We start from the raw sequence: 13,429 nt of genomic DNA, 5'->3' as shown, positions 1-13,429 counted from the left end.
GGGATAATTAAGTGACATAACGTGACAGTTGCGTAATTAAATAGATATAAATACAACGCAAATTTGGTTAAGTACATATATAGAGATGGGGAATTTAGCATATTAAAAACGTAAAATTTTATGAATTTTGGACATGACTACGGGTTAAAAATTAATTGTATGAGCATTAATTTAAATCGGGAAGGCCTTAAATGAATAAATATGTAAATGAATTAGAATGCCTGGACACACTTACATATTTTGTTACATGGGTTACATAAGTCAATTTTCAATTAATGTTATCTTTTATGTTATGTTACCATTTATTTATCTAGTATTTATTAATAACATAAATAACTTGTTAAATTGTCGGTCGATGAATACTTACTTATTTATTAAATAAAAATAAAATTAGTCCTTGAATTTCACCATATTTGGTACATATGTAGAGGGTTTTTATAGAGAAATATTCTGTTTAATTTGTATTTATTGAAATTTTAGACCAAATTTGAAAGTTTTTAAAATTATTAACGCCAATCCAAATATTATTCCCGGGAATAAGAATTTGGATTAAATACTTTTAGAAATTTATGTTAGTGTTAAAATACATCAGATATTTATGCACAAAGTCGAATTAAGCTATAATGTCAATTGTTTCAAATTAATGAATAAACACGAATAATATATAAAAATAAAATTAAAAGTAATTCATAATCCCCGAAAAAAAAATTTGCAAAAATACCCACCCATACAAAAATTCATTCCGACTGGAATCCATTAAAGCCCGACCCAACTCGTCTTCTTTGATTTCACTGTGACCATGACGATGACGATCCACCCACAGGGGACGATGATAATATCGCAAGTCTGGCGGAGATAATTTTTTTCACGCAGAAATCCATCACCGACTTGGCCTCGAAGAGTTTCGCCACCTCGTAAAGCTCGACGAGTTCCTGATTGTCCACGATGTAGTTCATGTGATATCCGTAGAAAAACTGCAAAAAATTATGATAAACATTAATAATTTGATATTTGATTTGAAAAATCATATACATAGAAATGTATAATTTTGAAATAAAATCAAAAACCTAAAAAGGAAATGAATAATAGAACTACTACATAAATTAGCAAGTAGCATACACTCTAAAAAATGCGGTGACCATTATAACAAGAAAGTAAACATGCATATATGCCATGGTCACCAACTGGTTGTAAATATATCACCAGTAGTAATAAATTTAATACCAGTGGTGGTAAATTTATAACTAGTCGGTGAAAAAGTTATATGTAACCATGGTGGTAGAGTCATATAGGTTTAGTTTATGAATAAAATACTAGCCACCATTTTTTAGATATAAAAATTTGACACTTTTCCATAATTTAGAAAAAAAATGGTAGAAAATTATGACAAAGTTTCCATTTTTTCCGTGGTAATTTTTTTGTCTTGCTCCCTTTTTGTTTCTAACTGCCAAACTTTGTATTGGCTCACAGTACTCGAAATAAATATCAAATAGCTTATGCAGTCTTTTATACGCATAATTATGTAACCACTCAAAATCGAAAAAAATATAAAAAACTGTATCGCCTTACGCCAAGCATTCTGCGAAAGTGGAGTTCCTTCAAATTGTCAAAGGCATCATTGTACTCGTACAACCTTCCAATCTCCGAGTTGATCAACCGATCCAAAACGGGCGACTTTCCGGACACGATTTCCGTGTGGAGTGAGACCAGGGCGTAGCAAAAGTCGCCAGACGGCGTCGTATTTCGCAAAATGAAGTGGCGGTCAACCAGCTCGTCGGACATTTCGAAAGCCAATTTGGCATCGTCGGGGTGAAATTTGGTGGCCAAGGGTCGGTAATTCAACTGCGAGGAAATGAGATATGGTTATTTTATTAAATTTATTTTATAATTTAGAAAATTGTTGGGTACCTAGCATTTCCATAATTTTATCAGTACTTAGCAAATTTTATGCACACCGGTAAAAAGTTGGAGATGGAAAATAAACAAATTGAAACTGTATGTAAAATTAGCACAGAATTTCGCAAAAGTTGGGCAGTTATAAATGTACAATAAAATAAACTTGGAAAAAAATTCTAAACCAATGCAGGTCAAAAAGAGATTTTAGAAAATTGTAAAATTTCCATATCTGCATAATTTTACGTCTATGTATTTAATTACTAAATATTTGATTACCATAAATTTCATTTACCGTAAAAAGCTGGGATTGGAAATTAAATTGAAATTTAAAATTTTTACTCACCCAGTTTTGCGATTTGTAACCGTTTTGCAGCGACATATTTATGAAATGTTAACGTATGTATGTAGTAGATTTCACGGTTTATGTAAATTTGTGTGTATTACAGGGTAGTTAGTGTCGCGCTGGTGGAAATTTTCGTGTTCACTTGACAGAAGCTGCAAAGGGATTGAAGGGCATAAAGGGTTGCAGGGAATAGTATTTTACGAAAAAGCACGTGCGAACGAGTTTATTTATACATTCAACCCTAAATATTTTCTGGTCAGTTAAACGCTTCTAAACAAAGGGCAGATGTATTTTTATCAAAAATTCGCAGAAATAGAATGTATTTAGTTAATATTTACGAAAGAAACCCAATATATTTGTAACCTGTGAAAAAACCAGGAGATAAGAATTTTTTCCAAAACTTGAATTTTTGAATGTATGTAGTTCTCTAGTTTTTTGGGTGTCCAATTACCTTAAGCAAAAAATATTTGCTTGAGGAATATTGATCATTGAAATATTTGCGAAATAAATCAAGTTTTATAAAACTGTTTAAGTATTTTAGCAATTATTTATACGAATGAAATATGTACATAAATAGGGACATATTGAGAAAAAATTTTGATCTGTCACAGTTAGTGAAAGCATGCAAAAAGATTGAGTTTTGGTGGTGATCAAATTAAAAATTTAAAAATAAATACATATCCGATTATATGTCACATTTTTGGAACTTTTTTGTCCTCAGTTGACTTTGAATTCGGAGAAATTACGTATTAGGAAATGGGATTAAGGTTTTGACTTCCAAAATAACGGCTAGACATTAAAAGGTTCAGTTTTCCCAGGTTATGTCCTTTTTTGGTGTATCTACATACATATGTAACTGCATAGACGCACTTTGGTTATTTTGGGACATTTTTGTCTTCCATTTTTTACGAAATGGGATTAACCCTTTCCTTAATAAGTTCCAGCAAAATGGCCCACTTTTTAAGATTTGGGTTCCTTGAGTTATGTATGTATGCCTTTTTCTATTCAGTAACCATTGAACCGTGTTATTTACGTGGACGGGTTTATTTGATTTTATTATTCTCACATTGTTGGAAATGTGGTATGGGCATGCAGACATCGACATATTTCTCGGAATTAAAGTTGCTATTCTGGAATTAATAATATACCAGTAAGTAAAAAAATTCATACGGATTTGATAAAACCTTACATATGTAATACCGAGCTATTTACCAATCAAAGCCATGTTTAAATGAATGGTACGTATATTATTTTATGGTATTATTTTAGTAGATGTTTATACAAAAAACGTAAAAAATAATACGCACAATTTACATATGTATGTATGTATGCATATATCTTCCTGCTGCAAAGTTTTGCACATTTATTTCTAATCTTTTTTTCTGTGTAGTAATAGCCGTTGTTCGAATATGTATGTAGTAGCCGTACATCTTTTCATGCTCTTATAAATTGTGACCTTCCGCTAGGGTTGCCGCGGGTAGCGAAAATCCTACCCGTTACCCGACCCGCTACCCGCCGCACAACTACCCGTACCCGCACGGGTACCCGTGCGGGTACCCGTTACCCGCTACCCGTTATGAGAATTAAGTTAAAGCTAGCCAACATTCAGAATAAATTTGATTTAATCAATTATTTGGGCTGTTCAGTAGTTTGAGATAATGCTATGCAAGTTACCAATGCCATAATTTGCTAGATGTCATTAGATGTTTCTGAAAGCAGACTTTTTGGCTTTTGGAACCTTTTTCAAACTACATCAGAATTTCTTAGCGAATTGTGTAAAAAATCAAGCCAAAAATTAGGAATTATCACTTATCTTTCCGTTGAATAGCCGGTTTAACGAAAACTATTGGGGGCAAAGTTCAAAGTCCACCATGGTTTTCGTCCAGTGGAGGAAAAACATGCAGAACATTTAAATACTTAAAACCTACAGTGCAGACTTGATATAGCCCGAGTCAGGCGTAAATCTGTTTTTAAACTAAAATTATTAAAACTTCGAATTCTTCAATTAAGAGCCTTTAGTAACCCATATACCAAAATTTATCCACCATCACTAAATGTAATCGGCTATCACTAAATTTTTGTTAGTGCACACATTTGTTTCCCTTGGTCATCAGTATCGACTGTGACCATAACTTTGAAACGAGTGTATATTTTTTCTTAAAACTTTCAGGATATTATGTTATCAATATTCGATGTAACATATGTAAATTCCAGCCACGCGGGTGACTAGGTTCATATACATTTGTTGGTGCACACATATTTTTCTCCCTGGTCTGGTCATCTTATTGGGTTGCCCAATAAGGTCCTCTAGATGAAAATTTTTCTTATTTTTCTTCGTATTATTCCATTAGGAGCTATTACCAACTTATCTACCAAATTTCAGCTCGATTTGAAGAATTGAAAAATTAGCATGGGTCACCCCATAGGGTCTGTCCAGGTGAAAATGTGTCGAATTTCAATTCATATTCTTCCATTGGTAGTCATTAACAACCTATGTACCAAATTTCAGCTTTATTGGCTAAGTTTTAAAAATCGGTATGGGTCACCCCCTAGGGTCCCTCCAGATGAAAATTTTTACAATTTTACTTTGTATTCCTTCATTAGAAACCATTATCAACCTCTACACCAAATTTCAGCTTTCTACAGCAATTTTGAAATTTTGATGCATAATACCCACCCAGATGACCCCCACCGGTCAACCACTTGACCGATTTCGCCCATCTTCGAACTTGACTCCTCCTTTGACCCTTACTACATTTGTGCAAAATCTCAAGTGGATCGGATTAGTTTTACGGCAGTTATCGCAAACCAGACAGACAGACAGACGGACATGACGGGTACATAAGCCCTGACTCGGGCTAAAAATTGCACTTTGCCGCCAATATTTTTTTTCAAAGTGGACATTCAGCGGCAAGTAAATATTCTTTATCACGCGGTTCCTAATTTTTAGCTTAACATTTTAATATACTCCCTAGACCATCGTGGTGTAGCTTGGTGTGTTTGAAAAAAGGTTAATTTTTAGTTTGATTTAAATGCAATTTTCATTTAAATATTGTCTACAAATAAAATTTTTGCTTTCAATCGAATTCAGGTTTTTCATATTCAAAGCACAAATGAAAATCTCGTGAGTCTCAAATAAATTCACACAAATACAAGTTAAAGTAATACTGATATTTTAGAGGAGGCAAATTATACTTGACTAACAATAATTTCTCCGCATTTTCTGGACGTGAGAAGCATTTGAGGCTGCCGTAGGCCTCTGTGGCTTCCGAAAAGACATGCTCGCCATAAATATTAGTTGCTGGCAAATAACAAATTTTGAAATGGATAAATAATAAATTGACCCATTGTGGCTAAATGGACTAACTTGCTGCTAAGTTTCTTTATGAACTAATTTATGTCGAAAATTAAATAAAAAAAGAACTACCCGTTACCCGTGCGGGTAGTTCTCGCTACCCGCAGATGACGGGTACCCGCAAGAATCGTGCGGGTATGCGGGTAACGGGTACCCGACCCGTTACCCGCGGCAACCCTACCTTCCGCATGCAATATGTATATATGAAGCTTTGCTAAAATAAACACTAGGTCCAAAGCACCGATTTTGTGCGAAAGTAGTAGCGAATTATGTAATGCAAAATATTGAAAACAAACGTTTGAACTTTTGAGATCATGCTTCGAAGCGGGGTACGAACAAAGTTTTAGTGCGATTAGGTTTAAAATGAAAAATGAGTAAATGAGATACACGGAAATAATAATTGAGCATGCATACATTTTATTACTGGAGTTAAATACATAAGTCTAATGGCCAATTAACTTTATCTTCTATATCTGTTTCTAGTTTAGGTTTAATCATATTTAGTATATAAATATAGTTGAAATATGTAACTAAGATAAATTATTATGTAAATTGTGGATCGGTAAGTAATTATTAGATTACGAGAACCTTTTAACGAAACAAGTATAATTTATTTGCCTTTTTTGTTAATAAAAAGAAGGAAAAAGTCTTTTTTAATTGTAAATATTTAGAATAATATGCGCACTTCGGTATCAAGACTTGGGTATAAAATATTAACGCACAATCTTTTTGAAAAATTCTAATGTATTTCGAAATTTAGGTCGTGTATGCGGTAGGGTTAAGTTAAAAGTTTTATGAGCATTTAAATACTTTACTAATTTTTAAATAAGGAATGCAGTTAGTCTATTTTTCTGTAGTACACACGTCAAGAGTTTGTTTTTATAGTGAAAAATTTTGAAATTAAGTAATCAAATTTGTCAATCTTTAAGATTATAATAATCCAATCCTAACTAATTTCGGGATAATAATTTTGATTAAGGCCTCAACGTACTTTAAAAAGACTTTTCGCCTTAGCTAATTCGATATTTACGTAACAACGCGAATTATGTAAACTACTAACAAACTAACTAACTAACAACTAACTAACTTGTAAGTTTTTTCAAATTACTAAATTGGGGGACCATAACTCCGATTAAGGACTCCATGCACTTAATAAATTTAGATATATTGACCTTAACTAATCCGATATTTATGTAAATAACCAAACTTTTTTTTATATATATACTACTAAATGCCTACACTCTAAGAAACCTGGTGATAACTACCAGCACGCGGTGGTCATATGTGACTCTTCCGGAATGGTGACAGCTGCAACCACCGCAAGGTGACAACTGCACCACCGCACGGTGATTGATCATCACTGAGCTGGTGATGGGCATCCACCATCCGGTGGTCTTCTGCCACCTGCCGGTAGAGTCACATATGACCACCGCGCTGGTGGTAAAATTTCTTAGAGTGTACAAAATTCCCATAATTTAGAAAAATTCATTGCGAATTGAACTAATCAAAGCCTCACCCAACTTTTTCTTAAGTTCGCCATCGTTCAAAAGTTTGGACCGAATTTCCCCCACAAGATCATCCTTCGTAGTCCCCCGAACCAAAATCCTGTCTTTAAGGTCTTCCTTAAATTCGGGTAAAGTCTCCCTCTTTATCTCAGAGACTAATTCCTGCTTTATCGAACCTGTTAAACTCCCATCTCGCAAAACCTCATTTCTAATGTGCCTCGGCAATCCGACGTTCAGATCTGGGTCATTTATTAGCTCGGTTTTTATTCCATCTCGTAAATTGGCGCTAATTTCTTCGGTCAAGGTCAAATCGGCACGGAGACGATGAGAAATTTTGGACTGCACTTCAGCCAAAAAGTCATCCTTCTTAACGGCGTCCTTTAAGTTGATGATGAGGTCCTTTTTGATCTCGGATTTTAGAGAGGCGGTCAATTCCGACACAAGTTCCGCTTTGAGGATCGACATGGGTGTCTTCTTGGCCTAATTTTGTAAATAAGTGGACAATGAGGATTCATGTAATTAATTAAAGCCAAGTACGTAATGAGAAGGTTAATGGTTTTCGAATTTTCGAATTTTCTATAATATAGGAAAAGTTGTGAATTTACTATAATTTGTAAATCTTCAAAATTCCCAAAGATTTTACACGCAAAAAATTATATAAACGAATCAAAAATTTAATAACGCAAAAAATTAATAAAAATCAAAAATGTATAAATTTTGCATAAAAATTTTGTATAAAAATTGTTTAACAATTCGTTCATATTGGATTTTTTAAATAATAAAATGTAACAATAAAATAAAAATCTAATAAAACTTTGAAATAAGAAATTTTTCAATCTTACCATTGGCAAAGATTTCTCCAAATTTGTGGATTCCAACCCATTCTTTTTTGGTTTTAGGATTTTCTTAATATAATCTGGAACCCTGGGTAGAATCATCGGTGCGAAATTCATGTCAAATTTTGCAAAGTCGCTCCAGTGACTTAAAGATTCTTCAGAACATGACGATGACGAAGATGATGACGAAAAATCCTTGTCAGATGACGATGACGATAAATCTGACGATGACGAGCATGACAAAAAATCATTTTCTTCTTCAGATGATGAATCTGAAGATGAGGTTGACGATGGTGATGACGAAGTAGCCGCTGCAGGGGTCGATGGCAACCTTAATGTGCAACCAAGTCTAGCGCAGATGATTTTTTTAACGCAGAAATCAACCACCGATTTGGCCTCGAAGAGTTTCGCCATCTCGTAAAGGTCCGTCAGTTCTTGGTTGTCCACGATGTAGTTCATGTCGTAGTCATAAAAAAACTGCAAAAAATTATGACAAATATTTATCAAAATTATTTGATTTTCGTTAGAAAACAATAACGTAGAAATAAACCACAAATTAAAAACTTTAAGACTTACGTAAAATTTACTAAAAAATCTTGAGTAAAAAAGAGAATGACCACACAATTGTTCAAAGTTGATTCAACAGTTGGAAAAATTGTACATAGATACATTTTACAAATTGTAGATTTTCCAAATTTTATCCAAATCCAATCTTTTTAAAATTTGGCAGAACTTTAATTTAGATTGTATGTATGTAATAGGTACATTGGAAATAAAACGTTGACTTGAGTACTCCTAATATTTACGCATGTCTCAAAATGGCTTATCTATTATGTCAGAAGCATACATAATTAACGCATTTATGATTCATCTCGATAATCAGCACACTTCTAATCATTGCTCCGCTCTTGGAATTTATTTTAAAATTTTGTGAACCAAAATTTGAAGTCAGTAAGTTGATTGATAGAATGTCGGTGAGGTTTTTTCAAACACGTTTAGAAACGTAGAAACTCTTAGAACTAAGAGTTCCAATTTTTCTGAAGGCTACATATTTAAACTTTAGGTTACCACCTTCAAAAACCATCAATATTTGGAGGGTACATAAGTTTTATAAGAAATTGGCAACCACCTGCACTATTAAATTAATTTTCAAGAATATTAAACCAAATTTCCAGAGCCCAGAAATGATTAAACATGAACTTATTCTGACGAACTTCGCTAAAAGTAAACGATTCCTAAAATAACCATCAAAAATCGAAATAAACTTGAAAAAACTGCATCGCCTTACCTCCAGAGCTTTCTAATTAATTCGTGAATATACTTAATTATCTAATTAAATAGCATGCTTAGACTAATTATTAATTACTAATTAACGTTAACTATTTAGTACTACCGAAGCTAATTTTAATTAGTAATTAATTAGAAAATCACTAAAAATTAACAATTAAGTAATTGGCAAATGTTCTAATTAATTAGCTAATTAATTGGTCTAATTATTAATCTGAGTTTAATTACTATGTAATTACCAATTAATTAGATGAAATATTTTCCTCCTAATTATCAATTATTAATTAATTAGAAATGTGGCTAATTAAAAAGCCCTGCTTACCCCCAGCATTCTTCGAAAGTGGAGTTCATTCAAATTGTCAAAGGCATCATTGTACTCGTAAAACCTTCCAATCTCCGCGTCGATAAAATGGTCCAAAATGGGTGATTTTCCGTATACGATTTCCTTGTGACAGGAGACCACAACGTAGGAGTAGCCGGATGGCTTCTTATTCCGCAAAACGAAGTGGCGGTTATACATTTCGCCCGAATTTACAAATGCCAACTTGGCATCGTCAGGATGAAATTTATCTGCCATGGGTCGGTTATTCGGCTGAAGGAGAATAATTTTATTAAAAGTTAATAAATCATTTAAATAAATTGTTGGGTGACTAAAAACCGCGAAAAATTACTCGGCGCGAGCTATAGGAAAGTCCATAGATATATTTCGTCATAAAAAAATATTGAGTGGGTGATTTTGCGTCGCCCACCTTAGGGGTATATGTATGTATATTACGTCATCAATAATTCCCAATTTTATCCCCCCCCCACCCACCCAACGTAAACATTAAGGGATAGGGAATTTTAACATGAGAAGGATAGTAAGACCAAAACCACCCACCCACTAAAATGATGACGTAATATATGGAAGTTCCCTACTCGTGTTAAGCTTAAAATTATAAGGATAAGGAACGGGTGCGTCGGTGGTATACATAAAAATCGACGTTTTTTGACAACGTAATATATGGGCGTTCCTAATGTTATACATGATAAATAAGTGGATATTCGAATTTCAACAATTTTGCGTCTCCTCAAATGTTTTGATTACTAATTCAAATTTTCAAGTGTTTTTTAACTTACCCAGTTTTGAGATTTGTAACCGATTAAGTGCTGCAAACTTATTAGTACTTTCCCAGGTATGTCTAGCATATTTATATGTAAATGTGTTTGTACTACACGTTAGTCAATTCTGCAGGGTTGTCGCGACGTTGGAAATTTTCGTGTTGACTTGAGAGAAACTCAAAAGGGACTGAAGGACTTGAAGGGTTGCAGTGAAGGGTATGGTAGAAAAAAATGTGTACGTGTGTTTATTTAGCTATTCAACCCTATTTGCTGCACTGTTAAATATCTAGTTAGGTATGTACATGTGTACAGAGGACGGCTGCGTATGTACTCCCCATCCACGCAGGATTGAACTTTTACAGAAATTGATAAATCTCAGAAACTACGTTAATGTCAGTCTCACAATGAGATGGTTTGAAGTGTAACGCTCTGATTTGGTTGAAATTTTGAAATTATGTGGTCCATGTCAATACAACCAACGTTTCTTCACGATGGTGTGAATTTGTCAAAATATTTGAGGTGAAAGTTGAGAAAGGTGCAACTTTTAGCACGGGAAGTAGAATTTGCTTCCTCCGCCTGGTAAAAATCGCCCGTTTTTCAACTTTGACCTAAAATATTTTGACAAATTCTGACCATCGTACGAACTGCCTGAAGAAACTTGGTTGTATTGACATGGACCACACAATTTCAAAATTTCAACCAAATCAGAGGGTTACACGTCACACCATCGCATTGTAAATTTGAGAATTTTGCTTATACTGAGGGGGGAATTTGAGACTGACAGTAGTGGCGTAGTTTCTCAGAATTCCCAATTTCTGTAAAAGTTCAATCCTGCGTGGATGGACAGTATGAATCTGGAGATTTTACGGATAAATTTATCTACAAAAAAAATCGTCTCATACCGCTGAGATATTTACAAAATGTATCTATGTCTGTATGATTTATGAAAATGTGAAAATATTTATAAGTATGTTTGAAAACTTAGAAATATGTAACAATATATAAAAATATTTTCAAATTTTTATAAGAGTTAGGGAATACACTGGTTATATAAAATGTCACAGTTAAAATTAAATACATTTCCGCACTCTGATTTTATCGCATTTACATATATGTAAATACCTTTTAATATGCATGTAGCCATACATATGTTTACATATACCATTTTAAAATTTTGTATTTAGTACACTACGATTTAGGAAAAGTTAATAAGAATATGGTATTCAGTTCCAACACAATGGCGAGACTTTAAAAGGTTCAGTAACCCCAAAGTGATTTTATTTTTGCTCTCTACATACGAAGTTTCATACCCTTCAGTTCTCATTTTAGGGACAGTTTTGTCCTCCAAAGGTTAAGAAAAAGGATTAACCCTTTCCGTAATCAGTTTGAGCACAATAGTCCGCTTTTAAAGGTTAGTTTTCCTGAAATTATGACCTTTTTCTTCCACGCAGTAACCAGTGAACCCAATTACATTTGCATTTCCAAGCCTTGATGTGTCAATGACCCAATTTGCTCAAATATTTGCTACCTGCAAGGATAAGTTTATTTGATTTCATTCTGTCTACAGTGCTAGAAATCGAACCCGTTGAGCCCAGTCTGGAAGAATATTTCGATACAACAGACGATACAGTGTAATCATGCATGCAATTTTATCAGAACTGATGTATGAGTATACATACTTAGTTATGAACTGGGGAATGGAGTACAGTCAATCCAAGAAGTATTGGCAACCCCCACGGAAGCTAGAAACAATTGGCGATAACTTTTCCATGCATTATCAAATTTGCATAAAACTTTGTCCGCATTTGGTAAATCTAATGTAGTGTTCGATTATAATCATGCTTTCGATTAAAATTAAATAACCAGCACGTTATCCTGATTTTGATACGAACGAGTCAGGTACGAACCTCTAAAAAGTATTGGCAACCTGTGTCATAATTATTTGTACGAAATTTTTATAACGACAAACCTCTGCGTCTTGTCAAGGTAAGTTAATCAGATCAAAGAATTTTACTTTATCTGCTTCGTAAGTCCAGATTGGTATTGCCTAGAGCCAAAATGTCGACACCAAACGGGCTATTTTTGGCGGAGCGAGGAATAATCTTGCCTCCTTCAAAATCAAGCTTTTATATCGATAACTCAGACAGAAAACATGCTCCGTGATATTTACTATTGGAAACGTATCCAAAGAACATGAAGCAATTATTTCAGTTCGTGGTTTCCTATGATCCGGCTAAAAATGCCTCCTAATCCTAAAATCAATGGATTAATCAAGCAAATTATCACTCGAGATCGGGAGATTTCAGCTCCCATAACCATGTTGAATTTGAGTACGGAATGTGGGGTCAACATAGCATGCAATTTGGTGATCAATCAAAAATCATGCCATGGGGTTTCAGGGTCCAGTATCCCGACAGGCGGGAAGGTACCCAACGCGAACCAACTCAATAAATTTGAACGGGCTAAATACCATCATTAACAGAATTCCAATGAATGAAAAAGGAGCTGATGGTCTCACATAAGCTCATTTTACCTATTCGGAGCTAATTAAAGGGTTCAAGTCTGCCGGATGCATTAAAAGGCTCGGAAAAACGAATATGTGCATATAGCAGTTAAACACAGAGGAGGAGCGATTATGGTTTGGGGTTAAATGACCAGGTCGCGGCGTACTTATGTGGTCATTATCGGTGAAATGCTGACCAGGGGGGTCTAGGTAATCATTCGAAACGATAATTTGAAAAGATTTGACAAAAACATGACTCAGGAAGGAATTTCATATTCCAAAATTGCAGTGGCCCCAAACATGCATCCAAATTAACGATGCACATTTTTGGAGACCGAAAAATTTCAGCATCTTTCGTTGGCTGCACAGTCTCCCGATGTGATTCTTATTGTCCGGGTTGAGATAAGAGCGACTGCTGGGAAATCACTCGTCGAAAAACGAGCTTGTCAAAAGTTCGAAAGAAGATTGGGAAGCAGTATGAAAAAGCGTTAGAAAGAAACTGGTCGAGTCAATTCCAAGGCGGATTTTTGCTCTTATTGCGTCGAGGGGAGGTGGTGCGCTGTACTAGTCGCAGTTTATCGAAACAAAATTGCAGTGTCTTTG

At 34.3% G+C, this 13,429-nt stretch overlaps 2 protein-coding genes across 2 annotated transcripts; both read right to left on the bottom strand.

Moving 5' to 3' along the window:
* Positions 1-788: 788 nt before the first annotated feature.
* LOC118437279 lies at positions 789-2,442 on the bottom strand. The gene is made up of 3 exons (XM_035856205.1): positions 2,240-2,442; positions 1,570-1,842; positions 789-974 (listed from the first exon to the last, which is right to left on the bottom strand). The coding sequence occupies exons 1-3, from the start codon at positions 2,273-2,275 to the stop codon at positions 789-791; spliced, it is 495 nt and encodes a 164-aa protein (XP_035712098.1). The 5' UTR covers positions 2,276-2,442.
* Positions 2,443-6,005: 3,563 nt separating this feature from the next.
* On the bottom strand, positions 6,006-10,524 carry LOC110855201. Its single transcript, XM_022103618.2, has 4 exons — positions 10,342-10,524; positions 9,545-9,814; positions 7,942-8,412; positions 6,006-7,579 (listed from the first exon to the last, which is right to left on the bottom strand). Exons 1-4 carry the CDS (start codon positions 10,408-10,410, stop codon positions 7,070-7,072), a joined length of 1,320 nt encoding a protein of 439 aa, XP_021959310.1. The 5' UTR covers positions 10,411-10,524; the 3' UTR covers positions 6,006-7,069.
* Positions 10,525-13,429: the final 2,905 nt, after the last annotated feature.

This window comes from Folsomia candida, unplaced genomic scaffold (genome assembly GCF_002217175.1).
Source record: "Folsomia candida strain VU population unplaced genomic scaffold, ASM221717v1 Fcan01_Sc012, whole genome shotgun sequence".
Taxonomy (NCBI): Eukaryota; Metazoa; Arthropoda; class Collembola; order Entomobryomorpha; family Isotomidae; genus Folsomia; species Folsomia candida.
Note: the sequence above shows the minus strand (reverse complement) of the source record. Positions and strands in the feature narration are given on the sequence as shown.

Excerpts from the sequence above, each read along its gene's own strand:
- LOC118437279 (XM_035856205.1), bottom strand. The coding sequence starts at position 2,275 with ATGTCGCTGCAAAACGGTTACAAATCGCAAAACTGG. Across the intron at positions 1,843-2,239 it reads GTTACAAATCGCAAAACTGG|TTGAATTACCGACCCTTGGC; the intron begins GTGAGTAAAAAT and ends ATTTCCTCGCAG. Across the intron at positions 975-1,569 it reads ACTTTCGCAGAATGCTTGGC|TTTTTCTACGGATATCACAT; the intron begins GTAAGGCGATAC and ends AATTTTTTGCAG.
- LOC110855201 (XM_022103618.2), bottom strand. The coding sequence starts at position 10,410 with ATGCTAGACATACCTGGGAAAGTACTAATAAGTTTGCAGCACTTAATC. Across the intron at positions 9,815-10,341 it reads GTTACAAATCTCAAAACTGG|CCGAATAACCGACCCATGGC; the intron begins GTAAGTTAAAAA and ends ATTCTCCTTCAG. Across the intron at positions 7,580-7,941 it reads TGGAGAAATCTTTGCCAATG|GCCAAGAAGACACCCATGTC; the intron begins GTAAGATTGAAA and ends TTACAAAATTAG.